Here is an 18856-nt window from a genome sequence, read left to right on the forward strand (position 1 = left end):
TTCAGGGTATTTCAGTCTGTCTTATCTCATTTATTATTTGCTGAGAGCTGGTAAATTAAATGACCCTGAACAGGAACTTGACTATGATAAAGTTAAATGAAGACAGGACTGTGGCACTAGGCCACAAGGTTACAAATTAAAGGCTCAGCCCTTGACCCTTAGGCTGAGAGGATCTGGTGGCTCTTTTACTGTGTTGGGGCATTTTGCTGTCATGATTTGGGTCCACCATGCCCCTGAGATTGAGACATCACTGCAAACCACTGCAAAGTTGTTCTGGGTGATGAAGCATTTCAATCCTCATGAGATCTTTAGGATGACAAAGACCCATCCACTGGACATGAGGGTTCACTGAGGCCTTGGATGAAAGTGATCTGAATCATGCTGCTTCACAATCACCACAACTCAACCTAACTGAAGATTTATAGGAGACTTTGGACCAACATGTCAGATGATCCATTTCCCATTGACTGGTGTCTTCAGCACTGTGGACGGTGGAGGAATATCACACAGACAAGATGGCTGCTAGTCTAGATAATCTGCCATGTTGGTTTATGAGCAAAACGCAGCCACACCAACGAGTTCTTTGACGCATTGTCAGTTAGTTTGAAGCCGACTCCCAACGAACATTCAGGAAGCGTTCATTAAATAAGTTAGACCTGGCAGACTCCATTAGGTTGGGTCAGTTTAAAGTTATAAAAGCACAGGGATGTTCATAGGTGGTCTGTTCCTAGAGCTACTAAATATAATTGGTTAATTCTGGAAGAGTTATGAGAGAACCGCCAGTGATTGTCCAACCAAGAACAGTTTGGTCAGATGTGAGCATACTAATCAACCTGTAAACTACAACCGTAGATGCGTCATCACCTTTTTCAGAGATGTGGCCAACTTAAGAGCAAATATTTGTTCATTTACACATTTGGAATCATGTTTCCATCCAGTTGATGAATTGCCACTCTCTTTTAGCTTTGTTTTTGGTCTCTGCCAACTCTTTCAGGAAATATCAGGTTGTTTAGCTGCTAAATCCTCAGTTAGGTTCTAGGATCATCAGGGGTCACTGAATGAAAATAATGTGAACCATATGCTGTCTTGAAGGAAACATATTGTGATTTTTAAAATCAAATCTGCCCACTTGGAGAGCCATTGCCAAGGAGCATCTTACTGAAACACATTCTGTTGATATTTCCGTTAGATGTCACCCATCTGTGTTTTTATGATCTGTGAACATTTTAGGCAAGCAGTTTGTTTGTTTTTTTGCATAAAGGTTAATGTTGTTTGGTTGTAACAGGATCTTTTTGTCATACTTCCTTTGCAATGTTTCTTATGTTTCCTCCAGTCAGAAAGGAAGGTTAAAAATAAGGCATTCTGGGATTATACTGACCTTTTCTGTGCTCAGACAAATATCTTTGACCCACTTGTATTTCACTGCACTTGTTCATTTGTGTTGACCCGTCAGTGCAATGTGTTACAGGGACATGTGCCGAAGATAGAAAAGCCACAACCACATAATTGCAGAGCACTATGGGTGTTTCCCAGCTAGAAACCATCACATCCTTTTTCTATTTTTTTTTTTTTGTGTGTGTGCTGTGAGATTTCTCCACAGAACAGCTGGGTGTTAAAGATGTCGCTCAACCTCAGCAGAACCTGAAAGAATTTATTCCCTCTCTCTTTGCTGGTTATGAAATCTGTTTATTTGCACATGTAACTGTTGCTGTACAACTACTCCATAGCGATTACCAATCACAGTGGTCCAGATTAAACCCTTTCCACCTCGGAGGTCCAATGTAGCTGCTATTGCTAACGTGACACACACTGTCATGATTCACATGGAAGCAGCACGGCTCTGCTTCATTTCTGCTGCATCATATTTGTTGATTTTTTTTAGAATGGGTTAAATAACATCAGTGCTACTAAGTGTCTGATTTACAGTTTTGTTTAGAGGATGACTCTGGGTCTCTGTTCAGGATCTGCTGGGGACATGCTATATTTCATACTATACAGTACACCAAAAGTAGTATCCTTAAAATACCTAGTCATCCTCCTGCTTCTGGTTGGATTTTGCAGTGAGCCAGCATGTTTTTCTGGATATTCTGACCCACAATCCTCTTCTCAGTCACATGACGGTGTGTTGACTATAAACAAGCTTGAGTTGACAATAGTGTACAAACAGATGGCAGCTCATTTCATATTACACTGTTTAATGTTATTATGACAAAGTAATCTGTCCCAGTTGTATTTCTACTGCATGAAACAGCGTGTTCTCTGTGAAAGTAGCCGCAGCACAAACTTAAAGCACTTGTGGGATAAATAGGATTTGACTTGGGTATATGTGCATTACTGGTAGGAAATATTAGCACCTACACAGATACATTTCTTTGTTCACACTTGTTAATGTTTGGCCTGTAGCATAAGGGTCTACAAACATAAAAAGATAAAGTATACACAAAGTCTATGTACATTTTCTATCTTCTTGAATTGACTCTTACACCTTGTAACACTTTGTCAGCCTGAATGTCACTGTGTTGATCTCCTTTAATTAAGGCCCGAATGAGGTAAAAATAACAAAGTGGAAGAAAAAATGTCTCTTTCAGGTGAAGTTCTTCACATGTCATTCTACCTGGTAAATGCAACACAGAGCTATTTCTTCTATTTCAAAATTCTTTTAAGTGTCTCAGATCCACAGAGACCAAAACTTGTTCATGTTGGCCTCAGTTATGGAGATGTTACTGATTAAACTTGGAGAAGTTTTTCATCTGGAAGTGTCACAAAAATAACTTAAGTTTCTCTGACACAGAATCTGCTAAAGTGACAACTGAGACCACATTTCCAAATGTTACCTTCAAGCCTATATTCTGCACAATGACAGGATGAAAATATGTTTACCTATTTTATTGTTACTTTTTTTTTCTTGTATTGTGCATTTGTGAAGCACTTTTTCTGTCTAAAATGCTCTATTTTAACTCATGCTGCTGTCTCAGATCAGTAGTTCCAACTAAAGCTTTGTAAAGTTAAATATTGTAACTGCAGATCTCAGAGTGTAGTGGTGTAGTTCAAGCAGAAGCAGCTCTAATGAAGAAGTACTGCAGAAAGCTGCTTAGTCTTTGTTTGAGGCTAAACTAGCTGCTAGGCAGGCTTCATGGATTATATTGTTATGTAGATAAAAGAAGAAAACCTTGGACTTTAAATTAGGCTCTTCAGGCAGAGTTTTCTGTGGGAGAGAAAAACTTTGTTGCTTGCAGATGCTGTTCAGGCACAAAAAAGCAGCAATATAACAAACTGAAGGAAAGGAGAGACCCCAAAAAGGAGAATATGAACTCTTTTATGAAATATTAAAGTTTGCAATGCATGTAAAGCACACAAAGTAGTATAAATGAAAGCCTTTGAATTATAACCACAAATAGTATTAGCCAGTCTGTATAAAGAGTAATATAAACATAAATAACACTGCTGTTAAATTGCTTTTTAGTGATTTTACACTCATGAATCAAATTAAGATCAATGATCCCAATAAATTAAAAGCGCTTTCTTCCAGAATCAGTCCTAGAACCAGACAGTCAATCACAAAAGCATACAAACAAAAGATGTGAGTTTATTTGGAAGATTTATTACATTCACTGCTTTGGTGTACCAACATAACTTTAATTCAGAGATGCTGAAGAGACCCAAATATGCTGCATGGAAATAACAACAAACAGATGTGCAATCATTTTTACAGCTTGTTTTTGTCAGATATTCAAATGTTCAAAGGAATTTATCCCACTTAATAACATACAAACAATACAAAGAAACACACAGATTACAGTGGTGCATGAAAACACACACAATGTATAGAACAATCCAAACAGCAGTGCCCCTGTCATGTATTTCTGTTAGTGTGCATGTTTTTGATTCGATTATACTAATTCTCATATTAAAAAAAAAAATCTCAAAAGATCCCAAACCCCCAAAACTCGACAGTTTGTTCCTTTATATCAGTAAACCTTCAGAGTAAATGAAGTTACAGGTTGTGAGCTTCCAGTCTGAGTTGCACAACCACACAGGTGAGGCTGCGACACGGGAACAGCAAAGCATCGGTATGTAAATAAAGAGCTGCCGTCTCCACGCCTCGGCATGTTCGCGACAGGGTGTGTGAATAAAGTTGCGTGGTTCACTACAGAAAAGGTTGCTATTAAATCCTTGGACAGGCGCAAGTGACAGGATTTACTATTTCTGAGCCACCAAAATCAAAGCAAAGGCCTCCATTTTATTCTGTGCGAAGGTCTGGAGCCATTTTCTCTCCTGGTTGTGGTTTAAATGTCCTCAGCAGGGCGAGGTCGCCACTTATCAGCACCAGCGCACACGTAATCTCTGCATGACAGCTGCACTCAAACCAGCAACATGTCCTGCTGACTTGCATAACATAGTTGTATTTTATTAAACATTTTAATTACTTTATTAAAAATGTACCTGACTGTAAAAGTTTTGGGGTCTTTCATATCACTATGTTATCATCTGAACCCCTAAAATCCGCTGACAGGTTTAAAAGGCACGTCATCTGTGTGTTTTTTTTTAGTCTACAAAATTACACCAATTTTTAGAGCTAGAAACTGTAAAAACAAACAAATATGTTTGGTTTTCAACTTTTCGACTGTCCTTGAACTACTCATCTGTGACATGGCTTTCAATTAGAATGTTTAACCCAAATCTAAACTCAAAATTGGGATATTTCACCATTTTCTTCCACTTGTGTACATTTTAAAAGTTGCCAAAAATAAAGCTTTTGCTATAACCACATCCTGTAAAAAAAGACCTGTCCTCTTTGCCACAACTGTGAAGCTATTATTGAGTCAGCTGTGACCAACAGTCTTGTGACAAAAATTCAGAGACTTTTTGGTCGACATACAGGCAGCGTTTCCACAGAGCAATATGGAAACAACATATAACTAAGTAGTACAATATCTATACTAATTGCCACCATTTATTTTTCCATTATTGGTAACACCTGTGGGCACCTGGAAGAATGTTGCACATGCTTTGAATTCATTCAGTTTTTTAAAATGAAATAATTTTGTAAAACCAATTTTTTTCTGATTTACGGCAATTCAGCTGTGCCATACTGCATAGTTGTACTGTTTCCCTATAGATGCAGAGCCTATAATTCAGTGAAAAATGAGCTCACAGTGAGGAAAAGTGTGACAGGAGCAAACAAAAAACACCCAGAAAGTGCTTCAAGTTTAGAGGGTAAATTCATATTTCTATTTTCTATTTGTTGTTTTCTTTCTTTTTTCCTCTTTGTTTTTGTAAATTGACTCCATGTTGAAAAAAAGAGTTGACCCTCAATGATTTCTCAAGTTTAACTCAAGGTTGAATGAATGAATGAATGAATGAATGAATGAATGAACTATGTCTGAAAGAAATTGACTATTAATGTTTAGGTAAGAGACTAGTTCATTATAAAAAGGCTATCAGAGGGTAGTGACTAAGGCACACATTGTGTAATAATTCTATGTTAAGGCCAAGCAGAGAGGCAGCAGTTGTCTGCGATTGTGCAAATGTGAGTAGCCTCTAAACATAGAATGATTTCTGAGAGTTTTTCCAGCGTCTGAGACTTCAGGCTGAGTGAACGCAGACATAGAAGTTCTTGTGCTCCTCCCAGTAGTGCAGCTCGTCGGTGAAGCTCCAGGAGCAGGCCAGGTCTTTGCTGGTCTTGACCGTGTGAACCACGCAATCGCCAGGCAGCTTCTCAAACAGGAGCTCTGCCACGCCCACCACTGTGAGCTTCTTCTGACTCTGGATCAGCTGCTGGATGTGGTTCTTGTCCACAGGCTCCGCTGAGGAACTGTAGGACACCCAGACATTGAGCTTCTCGTCTGAGGATGGCACCTGGAAGCGGCTCTTCCCAGTCGGGCAGTGGAAATCCTTCTTGTTGGCGAAGAGGCCTGAGGGTGACCTGAAAATACGCACGGACCAGCCCACCCAGTCGTACTTCTTCTTCAGTTTCTCGACAATAGCATCAGCTAGCTGCTGGCTGGTCAAGTGTGCCTGATCTCTCACCAGTCGTCGAGAATCCAGCTCGGCTTGTGTGGGGAATCCGACGATGCACTCTTCAATGACGGCGTTCATTCTTTCCTGAACAGATTTCATCTTCTCCCCCCAGTCCTTCAGGAGCGCCTCCTCCTCGTCGTATCCCTTCAGAGCAGCGTGGCCCAGCAGCGCAATGAGTCCGACGCAGAAGAGCTTCTTGAGCCGGGCACAGAAGTCCTCCATCGGTCGGCGGCTCTTCTCCTCGTAGTTCAGGATGATCTCCAGCACAGATTCCCCCGAGAAGTTATCTCCCGTCACAGCGCTGTACAGGGTGTTCAAGTTTTTGTCACCACCGGTTTTGGCAAAATGCTCCAGGAAAAGCTTCTTCTTCACCTCCCGGAACTTGGGCTTGGCGTTGAGGATGTCCATGTACTTCCTGAACTGGTTGGTGATGTTTTCCTCCACAGAGAAATATGTGGCATCCACGCTGCTCTTCTTGATCTCGTCGTTGATCCGCTGAATCTCCTCGGAGATCACCTCCAGGCGCTCACGGACCTTCTGGAACTGCTCCTTCATGAATTCTGCCTCTTTGCTTTCCACGTTGTCCAGAGCCAGTTTGACAATTGGAGCAGCGATGGAGAAAACGGGGAAGAGGTCGCCGGCGATGCTGGCCACCACTTCGGCTCCCTGCTCGAACACTTCCATCACCGTCTCCACCATGTCCTTCCTCTCGGCCACAAGCTTCTGTAGCTGCCCTGCCATCTTTGCTGCTGCTTTTATAGACTGATCCTAACAAGAGAAAAGTGTGCTTAGAATCAGTCAAAACCTCTTTCCTGGGACAGTAAAACACACATTGAGGTTAAAAAAAGAGCAAAAACAAGTCAAGCAGCATCAACCATCTCAGCTTTTGATTTTGCAGACATACTTACAGCTCTGCTCCACTGCTGTTGGACTGTGGCCTCTCTTCTTACAACACTGCAAAAACTGATAAGGAAAGAGAGAAACAGTCAAGTGAGCTTCAGTGCTGGTCACACCCAGTGAGCAGTGAGTCAACAATGCCAAGGGAATTCAGCAATGACGGAAGACCAGTATGGGATGAGCTGCTGGTGTGTTGGATAGGAATAAGAGGCTCGCTCAGATTTTAAAGTTTTACAAGTTTAAATGCCAAAAACAGAATTATTTAATACCAGCTGTTTTCTCAGCAAAAAAACATGTGATTCGTTGATTACACCTTCGTAAATATGAATATTTTCTGGTTTCATTACTCCTCTGTGACAGCAAACTGACAAAGAAGATTCTGTCACTGAAGCTATAGCCAGCAGCCAGTTAGCTTAGCTTAGCATAAAGACTGGAAACAGACAGCCTGGTTCTATGCAGAGCTTATGCAAAGGATCTACCACCATCAAAAGTTTACTAATTAATGCATTCTGCATCTTTAATTTAATTTGTATAAAAGGCCAGTTGCATTTCCCTGTTTCCAGTCTATATGCTAAGCTAACCAGCTGCTGGAGCTCCTTACTTATCTAATGCCAGCGATTTCTCAACAGAAAACATGTGATTATCTGATTCCAGCTTCTTAAATGTGAATATATTCCGGTTTATTTTCTCTTCTGACAAAACAAGCCTTTTGAGGGCATCATCTTGGCCTTTTTTTAACCCTTTTTGTCATTTTCTGGCATGTTATTGACCAAAACAACTGACCGATTACTTCAAAAAATAATCAAAAGATTAACTGACAATGGAAATAAATGTTAGTTGCAGTCTTAATATACATTACCGCTTCAAAATAAAAGGGAACAGAATGCACTTATTTGTTTCCCTGGCAAGAGTTGGATGACATCGATGCCATTCTCATGTATGAAGGCTACAGGGACTAAAAAGCTATGACCTGCTGCCAGTTAGCCTAGCTTAGCATACAGAATGGAAACAGGGATGTTGAAGAGATTCTGTTTAATGGAACAACAAATTATTGTTTACTTTACACCTCGGCAACCAGCCTCTTGCCTCATGTTTACACCCACGTAGCCGGTAAACTGTCATGTGAAATGTGTTTTCAGGTGTGTTAGTATACACAAAGGTTATTTCTGAAACGACTCTACTCGTCTGGACAGAGATTGATTCAGTTTTAAGACTGTTTTAAAATGAAAGTGTATTAATGTGGATATACGTTGTGTTTAAAAGCTCTGCAATGCCGGGTAGCAGGAAATGACTGATTCAGCATTTTCCCCAAATGTTAGATCTGTGTTTTAAAAAAACAAAAACTGCTTTCAGTTAAATAATGAATTTGAAATGTCAGTCTCTTTAATTACTAATAATCAGCATTGCTATCAGCCCTGAAAAACCACACTAGTTGATCCCTGCTGGGCAGTTACTAATGAGAAGGAAAATCTGTCTTGCACTACTTCACCTTTAAAACAAGAAGTCTGCTGCACTTGGAAAATCTTAATCTAACACAGACAGCTCTTACAAATGCCAGGAATCCCAGAAATAACTGAGAGAGCCCTCCTGGCTGATTTTCTGGGCATGTTTGGACATGTCCTACAAAACTGGAAATGTATCATTTTGAGGAAATCACATTTCAGTTCAAAGTGACGGTACGGTCGCCCTCTGGCTTCACAGCCTTCGTCTGTGTTTACAGCTCCTGAAGCTGCATGTTTAACTTCAGGTTTCTGGCCTTCAGAGTGTTTTTCTCAGTTTGCGTCTGAAGCAGCAGGACTGTTTCTGTTCAGTCAATATCAGAGCAGCAGGCGTGGGAAGTGATTAACTGGAAGAGGTTAAACTTGCTGGGCGAGGGTGCGTTTTCCAGTGAAACTCAGCAGGTTACCACGGCAACAAGACAATGGAAAATAATCAGTCAGCTCATCTGTCTCTGCTGAGGTCTGCTCTGGCCTGAAGGGGTTTATCAAGCTGGACAGCCCAAGACGGAAATCAATTCTCACTTAATCAGTGACCTATCAGCTAATAAATTAAACAACAACTAGTTTGATAACTAACAATCAACTTGAGTAACTTTAGAAAAGAAATTCTCTGGTTGCAGCTTCTTAAATGTGAACATTTTCTGGCTTCTTTCCTCCTCTATGACAGTAAACTCAATATCTTTGGGTTGTGAAGCAAACAAGATGTTGGAAGACGTCATCTTGGCCTTTATGGATACTTTTTTTCACCATGATCTGACATTTTATCAACTAACAGCTAATGGATTCATCCAGAAAATAACTGACTGATTAACCAACAATGAAAATAATCATTGCTTGCAGCTGTAACAAAGATACATTACTTCTCCAAAATGACATGATTAAGGGGCTCACTCAGATTTTAAACTTTACTTGCTCAGATGACAAAAGCAGGGTAACTATTATTTATCTAATACAAGCAAATCCTCAACAAAAAATGTGATTCTGATTGCAGCATCTTAAAAGTTCCTACTTCTGGTTTCTTTTCTCCTCTTTCACTGGAAACTAACAAAACAGGACGTCTAAGGACACCATCTTGGCCTTTTTGGAATTTTTTTCATCATTTTCTGACATTTTATCAACCAAACAACTAATCAGTTACATCCAAAAATAATCAGCAGATTAATCCACGACAAAAATAATTGTTAGTTGCAATCCTGACTTCCTTTACTGCTCTAAAATTAAAGCGACAAATTGTAGTTATTTGCTTTCCTTGCAAAAATTATATGCAAACATTCCCATATATGGAGAATATAGTGAATATGAAGCTATATCCTGCAGCCAGTTAGCCTAGCTTAGCATAAAAACTGGAAACAGACAGCCTAGCTCTAAGTAGAGTGGGCAAAATCCATCAACCGGCACCTAAAGCACTGTTTAACGCATACTGCATCTTGTTTATTTAAGTGCTTAATGACAAGTTGTGCTTTTACAGCAGTTACTGGAGTCACAGTCACTGCTTCCAGCCAAGAAGTAACCTGGGAAAAGAGCCAGGCTAGTTATATTTCTGTGTTTCCATTCTTAATGCTATGCTAAGCTAACTGTTTGCTGGAGCTTCAGATTTATCTAATGCCAGCAGTTTCTCAACAGACTCTCTCATTCCAACAAATTCTGCATCTTGTTCATTTCATTTGCACAAAATCATGTTAAACATCAACTAGTGCATTTACTGCAGTTCCTGGAGTCACAATCACTGCTTCCAGTCAAGAAATAATGTGGAAACAGAGCCAGGCTAGTTAGATTCCTAGTCTTTATGCTAAGCTAAGCTAACTGACTGCTGGATCTGGGTTCATATTTATTGACAAGTATAAAGAAGAGCATCTTGTTTATCTCTCAGCCAGTAGTATGTCCAACATGTCAAACCTTTGTTCTAAATCTAAATGATGTGAACCACAAAGCTAAACTGTGTGTGTCACAAAACATTTATTTACGTGATTTCCCAGCAAAAAAACAAACAAAACAAAACTGTGAACAAAAGCAGAAGATCCCAGCTGCAGCACAGTTCCTGTATCTTATTAGATCTGACAGTCGTTGCTGAAAACTGTGAATTCCTGTTTTCCACTCGTGTTCTGTTTCTTTCTCAGCCTCCCAAGGGTTTTGTAACTGCAGTCTGAGTGCATGAAGCACCTCAGTACAGATGGTTCAAACACAAAAGTGCTTCAAGAAATCACATTTTCAGAGAGAAAGAGCCGTTGCAGCTCATATAACAGAGATATAAATGTCAGTCCATGGACAAAGGGCTAGAACTTCCTCTTACACCCTAAAAGTAATGTGCTTCTCTTATTAGTAATGACATTTTACACTATTTTATGCCACATGTCAGGTGGAAATATTGCACTGGGTACTCTGTGCAAGTATTTGGCAGCTGTAGTTACTCATAGATGGAAGAACTACTCAGACTGTATACTTAAAAAAAACTACCAAAACCACATTGTGGAAATGCTCTGTTACAAGCAAAAATCATGTACTTATTTTAAGCAAAAGTACAAAAGTATTGAAGTCAAGACAAAGTACCAAAAGGAAAACTACTCATTATACCAAGCAGTCAAATTAACTTTAGTGTCGTTGCTAGTAAATGTGACTATTTTTTGATGCTTATGAATTCTTCCTTCACTGTGAATCTATAATATTACATCATAATATATTAGTTGATTGTGTTTGGTAACTAATTACTAATACTAATTTTCAGAATAAATATTTACATTACAAATGGAGAAATCTGTAAAATAATATGCGAAAGAGAGATGAATCCAGTGGTTTTCAGCCATTTAAGGCCCTTTTAGGTTTAAAAAAAAAAAATCACATCCTTTTTTTTAACAAACTAATACAATGTACACATTAAAGAACAGTCCAAACAGCTTAAGTAAAAGGTAACTAGACTTTTCTTTTTGGTTCGAGATACAGCCTCACATGGCTTAGACTCCATATACCTGAGACTCCTCATCAGTCAGAACTGAGGAAGCCTTTTGGATGAGAGTGAAAGGTCTTCAAGAACCAAAAAGAGAAGTCCAGTCACATTTTACTGACGCTTTTAGAATCATCATGACCTGGACAAAGAATCTACAAGCCACATACTTTGGGGAATAGTAAAAAAAAGGAACAGAAACTTGTGTTGAACTTGTTTTTTGAATGTTTATTCTCCATTAATCATGTGGTGACCTTCAGATTTACCTTTTGACCCTGTGGAGGAGCCTGCTGACCTTTAGGTTGGAAAACACTGGAATAAACTGAGCAATAAAAGGCTGCTTTAAGCACTGATGTTTCTCATAGTGCAGCATAATGAAATGTCAGTCACTGGGCTGTTCATACTATAAATTCAATATTTAACACATTTTTGCATCTTTAAATGAGGATCTGAGTACTTTTTCTACCACTGATGATATGAAATGTAAAGACCATTTCAATTACTGTAATATATGATCAAAAGAAGAAGACCAAGTGTACAAAAAAATGTAAAACACAATGTTCATGTTTCATTAACGTTAGAGCAGAGAGATGACCAAAGGCTCCCTCTGACAGCTGACCACCGAGGGAGGAAAAACTAAACGCTCTGTCAATGCTCCCTCTTAATGGAAACTGCATCGATCAGCTCGCGTACAAGGGCTCTAATTGTATCATTTTACAGCCGATGGACAGAGAGCAACAAACAAACATCGCAGGTTAACACCGCAGATCTGGGTTTTGTTGCGACGCGGCACAAAAAAAACGCTGCGTAAAAAGTCACACACTTCCTGGAAGAAGGGAAGCGTCGGCAGCAGATCTGGCAACCAACGCCCATAAAACATTTTCTGTGCTTAAACTGCATTAACTATAGCAGATTCGTGCACTTTGCTTTATTAAAGGAAGCCCTGTTGATAGAACAGAAGTGCGCATTTTGCAATTTTAACCGCGATCTCGTGCGTAAAAGAGGATTCAATAAAAAAGGGGAGGAAAAAAAGAAGTGCTCAGTTATGTAACGAGAGACTGGACTAAAGTCGATGAAACTGAATCGATCACTTCTCACTAAAGAGTCCAATCTGTTAATTATAATGTGCCTGTCCCCTATGAAACATTTGGAGCAGAAACAAACTCACCTGATAAAGTTTGCGGAAGAATTCTAACTTGTACACGGTTTGCCTTCCTATTGGTCATGTGGCTCTCGAGTTACAGAGCAGAGACACACCCAGGCAGGCACACAGACACACAAAAACACAGCAGGGTGGTGGAGGCAAAAGGAAAAAAAAGTTGAGTATAATTGCTGCTTCAAACAGATCCACCCATTTGATAAACAAACGTTATAGCATTATGACAGTTAAATATTATCTGCCTCGTGCTCATTTATAGTTTTAAAGGCCAAAGTTTTTATATAACAAGGTAATGATGACCAGTGATGACAAAAACATTTATATTTTTTGTTTATTACAAATTGAGTAAAACTTACATGAGTGTGTTGACGAAGATTGTGGTTGATTTGAATAGTTTGCCCCACGTATTGCACCAAAAGCAGCACAAATACTACATTGTTTTCCATAGGGGATTATTTCTAGGAGTGGACAATTCTCAGCTTCAACCTTCTAAAAACGTTCTGAGAAAATGCTGCAGTGATCTAGTGATTTTTTAGCAGGAAGTTTTCTTAAAGCTGTCAGAGTGTTCTTCCTAAAGGTTGGATAATGCTATTAAAAGACGTTTTAAAACCGCTTGGTGGTAACTCTGCTAGAATGTTATGCCCTAATGTTCTTCCAATGTTTTCCAAATGTTGCAATGTTGACCTTGTTCCTTAATCATGCAACATTGTGGAACATAGCGGGAATGCATACAATCTTGGTTTGACAGTTTTACGCCTTTTGTTGTAATTGTTGTAATCTGTGGCCCTGACAGCGTTCTCTAAACACTCTTTGAACGTTGTAGCTAAAACATTCCTAAAATCGTAGTTAAATTTTAACCTCATAAGAACAGAATTTGAAATAATAAATATTTTTCACACTTGGTCAAAGTGATTTCCTCAAGAAAAATCTTAGAACTTATAGATAACATTAGCTAGCAATGTGGAAACATACCCTGGTAGTTGAGTGGTATGTAGGAACAACATCCACTACCTCTTGTAATAAATTGCAGTATAAACAATCAGCATGTTGTGGAGCTTTCAGTCACATTATGTCATCCTTATGAGCAGATTATGTTACTTTGCTTTGTTTCCAAGCATTAGCTTATTAGATCTGTATTAGCCAGCGGCTTTTCACTGCAGGAACTTGGGCCAGGTGGTTAGGTGGCACCCCAGACTACAATGTTAATACAGATTTCACCAAAACGACATGTAGTAGCTAATGGACGTATGAAGGTTAGATATGTTAACATATATGGTGAATTTTGCACAGCTTAGGGCAATGTTAGAATAGAGAGGACGGCTGCTGGATGAGGACATCAAGAGGACAGAAAATAATCAGCTCTACCACCAAGCACTGTGCAGCAGTTTTTTGGGCCGATCAGAAGTGCCTACCACCCAGAAAGAGATTCTACAATTTAAAGGTTCCCTTCAACATCCTGCAAGATCCTGCAGTAGAAAATTGCTTAATAGGGAATTGGAGCTAGGAGACAGTTAGCTTAGCTTAGCATAAAGACTGCAAACAGAAGTGGCCAGGGAAGCTGAGCTATGCAGCTGCTCCTATTGTACTACTTTCCAGTCTGCTTCATTCATGAGCGTCCATGTAGTCAGTGCCCATTTTGGTTTTCTAGAGCATTCAACATGTTCTCATTTACAGGATATCAAAAACTACAATTTTAAAAAGGTGTTCATTGGTATCAACGTCACTACGATGTCAATATTCGCTAGTCTGAACGAGCCTCATAAGAAAGCTGGATGGAGTGGTTCTGGTGTAAGTTACAAGATTTTCACCAAGGGCCTGAGGTTTGTCACCCACAAGTAAAGGAAAACTATGGTTTGGGTTAAAGTCATACCTTCACAACATGAACCACATGATACATGGCAAACTTCAAGGGATCTTATTGTGTTCATGTTAAGCTAAGCTAACTGTTTGCTAGCTCCAGCTTCATTCTTAGTACAGACCTGAGAGTCAAATGTCAAACCAGTCCTTAAAAAGGTGAACCCTGCTGGTCAATGATGACTTTGGAAACATGCGGTTGACAAAGCAATCCCATCTCCATGTGTGCTCGTTTGTTTTACAGCTTTTGACGATGGATAAGCTCAAAAGTTTTAGGCAAATATCATGTAAACATATAATTATTTGCTCCTGCTAATTATCAATGAACGTCAAAGTCTCTCACAGCTGACAAACAAAGCTGTACTGCCCAAACCTAGAAATATCCAAACCATTATGGTAACGCTAAGCTACATGAAGATGCATGGCTCGGACACTTTTATAACAACAGAGGAAGGAAACTACACAAATTGAGAGTAAAAATCAATGCAAGACAACGGATCACATAGCAGTACCCAGAGCTGATTATATATCAACAGAGACAGTATTTATGAATGATTTCGATATTTCATTGAGATATTTTCAAGTCTCTGGTAAAGACATTCATGAATTTATCATTAAGAAGCCGCACACCTTTGCGACTCTACTCGGGGTGGACACACAGGTAAGCTCTTTTGTGTTTTCCATAGTAGTAACAATCCTCATGGAAGTTGTTGGTCTCCACCACCGCCTTGTAGTGGCTGACAGCATGGACCAGGCAGTTGGGGAAGCTCTTGCTCAGAAACTGAGCCACTGCCATCATGTCCCCCTTCAGCTTCTGCTGCTCAATCTGCTCCTGGATCTGGCTCTTGTTGATGGGCTTGGGGTCGACGCAGAACGAGAACACCACCTTGATCTTGTTCTTGGTCAAAATGTCAAACCAGTTGGCTCCTCCACTTCCATGGTACTTCTTTCCAGCTAGCCAGTTGAAAAAGAAAATGCGCTCCTTGTCGTTGAAGGCTCGGATGGACCAGTTCACCCAGTCGTATTTCTTAACCAGTGAATCCAGCAGGGTTTTGGTGAAGTCTTGGTCAACAGTGCCGGGATTCTCCTGCAGCAGGTGTTCCATGTCCACTTTGGCTTGTTCGGCAAAGTTCTCTGCACAGTCATCCACTGCTGCTTTCATTCTCTTCTCCACATCCTCCATTCGCTGCTGCCACTTCTTCACCATCTCCTCCCCGACTGCTCCCTCCTTCAAGGCAGCATGGCCCATGACAGCGATTATCCCCACCACGAACAGCTTCTTCAGTCGAGCACAGAAATCTTCCACTGCCCTTCTGCTTCTTTGCTCGGTGGCGACCACCGTCTCCAGCATTGGGTCTCCGGCGGTGTTCTCCCCGGTGACGGCGTTGTAGAGGGCGTCCAGGTTCAAGTCGCCGTCGGTGTTCTCATAATGGCTGAGGAACTTCTCCTTCTTCTTCTCCTTGAACTTTGGCTTGGCATTGACAAAGTCCTGGAACTTTTCATACTGGCTGAGCATCTGTGCCTCTCGATCAAAGTTCTGCTTGTTCATGGATGTCCTCTGCAGCTCCAGGGCGATTTTATCGATCTCATCCTGGATCCCCTCGAGCTGTTGGTTCACCAGTTCAAATTGTTGTGTCAAGTAGCGAGCCTCTTTGCCTTCCGGGTTGCTGAGGAGCTCGGCCGAGGCCACGAACACGGCCTCCAAGACGGGGTGAAGCTGGCCCACGGTGGAAGCCAGCACCTCGGAGGCCTGGCCCATGATCTCCACGCCTTTCTCAATCTTGTCCCTGTTCTGCACGAGCCAGTCTGCCACACTGTTCATCATTGTATTGTGTATTTTGCAATCTAATTTAGAGACTTTGCTGGTGCCTGAAAGAAGAAGAACATGAAACCCTTGTAAAGTTCATTACAGTGTGATTTTTTGACATTTCAGAAAAAATATGGCTCTGCCTCTTCTTTCTCCAACTGACATGAAGCCAGTTTTTTTTTTCTTAGAGGACATTTTCCTGACAAACAAACCCTACAATAAAGCAAACGGTAGGTCGTGTCAGCACATGCAGGCATCCAGTTTCATGCCGCACCCTGACAGGGACTTGTTTTAAGCCTTGGTGGCACTGACACACATCAGATGAAAAAGCACACTCATGGATGGCAATACAGAACAAATATCAAACATGGCTTGTGTACTCATGAATTATGACGTGAAGCATTGTGCAACGTTGCAGCGCTGGCCCTTTTGGGATGTCATTTTTACTGCTCTAACAATAGCCAAGACCCAAAGCAAACACAGATGTTCACAACATGGGCAAAAAAGAAGGGGGATTTACTCCAGCAACGATGGTGTGCTCTTCGATGTAAAATACTCAGGAGAGATGACCTAACTCATTTCTGGCTCCCTGGAGCCCACGTCTGGTTCAGAAAAAGGCACACCCAGGTCCAAGAGGAAAAATCCCCACCACTGCACTTGTTCATTAACACAATCACACTTCCCTCCTCATTACAGCCTCAATTTAACTGAAACCAAACACAACCAAATACTTAAGAAAAAAAACACACATACACAGATTTATGTGTAACCACACAACATATAGGCTCACTGATAATTGCTGCAGTGATGAGATCAGTGGTGTCATTTTACAGCCTTTCCTATCACTAATTAGATTTACTTTATTCAGTCACATGCCATCACTGTTGTTTTCCCCCCCACATTTCTATACACAAAAGTGCACCATTTGAAATTACACAACAAAGTAAAATTCCATTCTATTTAAAGAAAAAAAAACTTAATAGGACAATTATCTTGCTTGGAAATATCTTCTCTTGTAAAAAACAACAACAAAAAAGTCTTCATTAAACAACAAAAGTGAAATTTATTGTAATTCAGTGAGAGGGACAAAAAAAAAGAAAAAAAGAAGGCGAGTCTCACACAGCACTTGATCAAACACTTGGTCTCCCCTTTCAGTGGTTTGCTACAGAGCTTTAATGGTAAGTCTTCCACCAGACCACATCTCCCAGAGGAATTATGTCTACCTCTGGCATGCTGCTTGGATTTGGGCAGCTTTACATATTAAGGAAACTGAAGATATTATTTTAAAGCAATTTTTACCCAAAGCTTCTAATGAAGGTCAGCAGACAAAACTAATACTGAAAATCTGACTGCACACATTACAGAAAACCAAAAATCTGAGAGATGCTGAAGAGAAAATGAGGAAAAAATGAGGAAAACTCACCTTTTTAGGTAAATATCCAATGGGGCTACAGTCCAGTTATCCAGTAGTCCAGCTGTGCCTGTGAGCACCAGTCTCCTTAGGATATATATACTCTCTCTCTCTCTCTCTCTCTCTCTCTGTTTCTCAGTGTCTCTCTCTTGTCACTCCCCCTTTGGAACTCCTCCATCCCATTCTAGCATTCCAGCAAACCCCACTCAGAGGGATGAGGAGGCCGGCACTGACACAGATAACATCCTGTAAACACTCCCCCATGCAGGGGCACTGAGCACCATGGGAAAATAACAAAAAAGAGAGAGAGACTGCTTTCCATTTGTGTGTGTGTGTGAGAGAGAGAGAATAAAAAGGAGAGCAGTCACAGTTGGCCTCAGAAAAGTGGCCCATCAGGACAAAACCCTTCTTGTTGAGGCTCAAACAGCGTTGCCATGGCCACCGCACTGACTCCCCCAACTCGAAAGCCTGCAACAAGTCAGGATTCATGGTGAGTTGGTTGAGATAATCTTTTATATGCACTCTACAGCAAGACATATGCCTTTACAACATTATTTTTGATGGAGTTGACATAATAATGTTGCATCAATTTGAAACTGTGTGCAATTAAAACTAAAATTTCTGCATTAGTTGATTTAAAACAAGATTCAAGTTGAGGTAACTTAATAAAATTGGATTGAGGTTTGAATTTTTCTTTATCTTGAGGTCAGGAGCTCAAGTAGCTGCGGAACTTCCCTGAACAGTTTCAGACCATGAATTTGGGAATATTTTCAGTTGTGAAATGACTGATGTTTAGGGCATTCCACAGTTCAGCAAACTAGAGGATAAGAATCTTGTGATAAGAAAGTTTCATTTGACAGATCTGCTCTTATTTACTTCTAATCTGTGTTTTTTGCTTTAAGGTATTTAAATACTGCATGAAAATTTTGTCGTGCAATTAATCAATTTTGTAAAAGCTATTACACTGACAACACGAAAAGCACTCAGAGTGAAGTACTCTACCAAGGCTGTTCAGTCTTTGTGTCATTTCCAACGGATGAAATCTTTTATAAAAAATGGCCATGCGCTGAGCCCAGGCATGTGTTCTGCATGTGTATGTTGTGTACAGATATCGAATCACATGACTTAAATATCTAGCGGGTGGCGGGGACTCGGAAACACCCCCACAATTTAATACATTGTTCCTTGTATGATTCCCAGCTGATAAGTCCTGGTGGATCTGTAGTAGGATCACAATCATGTGATTATCAGCAGGCAGCTGACGTGGTGT

The 18856-nt window shown here is 40.4% G+C and overlaps 1 protein-coding gene across 3 annotated transcripts; it reads right to left on the reverse strand.

Moving 5' to 3' along the window:
* Window positions 1-3581: 3581 nt before the first annotated feature.
* Window positions 3582-17725, reverse strand: LOC110971559 (protein rapunzel-like). 3 transcript variants are annotated; one of them, XM_022221929.2, is made up of 3 exons: window positions 17599-17690; window positions 6930-6984; window positions 3582-6789 (listed from the first exon to the last, which is right to left on the reverse strand). In XM_022221929.2, the coding sequence occupies exon 3, from the start codon at window positions 6760-6762 to the stop codon at window positions 5587-5589; it is 1176 nt and encodes a 391-aa protein (XP_022077621.1). In that variant the 5' UTR covers window positions 6763-6789; window positions 6930-6984; window positions 17599-17690; the 3' UTR covers window positions 3582-5586. The 3 variants fall into 3 exon arrangements, with proteins under 3 accessions (XP_022077621.1, XP_051812929.1, XP_022077620.1); XM_051956969.1 differs by lacking the exon at window positions 17599-17690 and adding an exon at window positions 12524-14999; XM_022221928.2 differs by lacking the exons at window positions 3582-6789; window positions 6930-6984 and adding an exon at window positions 12832-16237 and having other exon boundaries at window positions 17599-17725.
* Window positions 17726-18856: the final 1131 nt, after the last annotated feature.

This window comes from Acanthochromis polyacanthus, chromosome 12 (genome assembly GCF_021347895.1).
Source record: "Acanthochromis polyacanthus isolate Apoly-LR-REF ecotype Palm Island chromosome 12, KAUST_Apoly_ChrSc, whole genome shotgun sequence".
Taxonomy (NCBI): domain Eukaryota; kingdom Metazoa; phylum Chordata; class Actinopteri; family Pomacentridae; genus Acanthochromis; species Acanthochromis polyacanthus.

Excerpts from the sequence above, each read along its gene's own strand:
- LOC110971559 (XM_022221928.2), bottom strand. The coding sequence starts at position 16,193 with ATGATGAACAGTGTGGCAGACTGGCTCGTGCAGAACAGGGACAAGATT.